The sequence below is a fragment of the Penaeus monodon genome, chromosome 25 (assembly GCF_015228065.2).
Source record: "Penaeus monodon isolate SGIC_2016 chromosome 25, NSTDA_Pmon_1, whole genome shotgun sequence".
Lineage (NCBI taxonomy): Eukaryota > Metazoa > Arthropoda > Malacostraca > Decapoda > Penaeidae > Penaeus > Penaeus monodon.
The window spans coordinates 39,622,377-39,622,681 of NC_051410.1; the positions used below are offsets into that span (position 1 = coordinate 39,622,377).

The 305-nt window shown below is 45.9% G+C and overlaps 1 protein-coding gene across 1 annotated transcript in view; it reads right to left on the minus strand.

Moving 5' to 3' along the window:
- Positions 1-6: 6 nt before the first annotated feature.
- Positions 7-305, minus strand: part of LOC119589252 (DCC-interacting protein 13-alpha-like) — a gene marked incomplete in the record, with an annotated part of 61,984 nt that continues 61,685 nt past the window's right edge. Inside the window, 1 exon segment of the mRNA XM_037937867.1 lies at positions 7-240. Coding sequence (XP_037793795.1) covers positions 34-240 — 207 coding nt within the window.

Sequence of the window (305 nt, forward strand, 5' to 3'; positions counted from 1 at the left end):
CATACAGGTTTAAGGTCTACCCAGATAAACCTCTTATGCTTCACTCTCTGGATCCTCCTCCTGGGTCACTTTTCTGGGGTCTCTAGCAGGGGTGCTCTGACTGCTCTTGGTTGAAACAGGAGGTGTTCTTGGGGTTGAGCCAGGTAGGTCTCCATCCAGAATGAGGAACTGTCCATCAGAGCTCACCTGAGGAGGATCGTCTATATCTGGGAGTTGAGCAATATTGGCCAGAAGGAGTCTCTGAAAATGAAAGAAGATTCTTGGTATCATTTTCCACACACTGTAATAAAAATAAAATTCTCGAG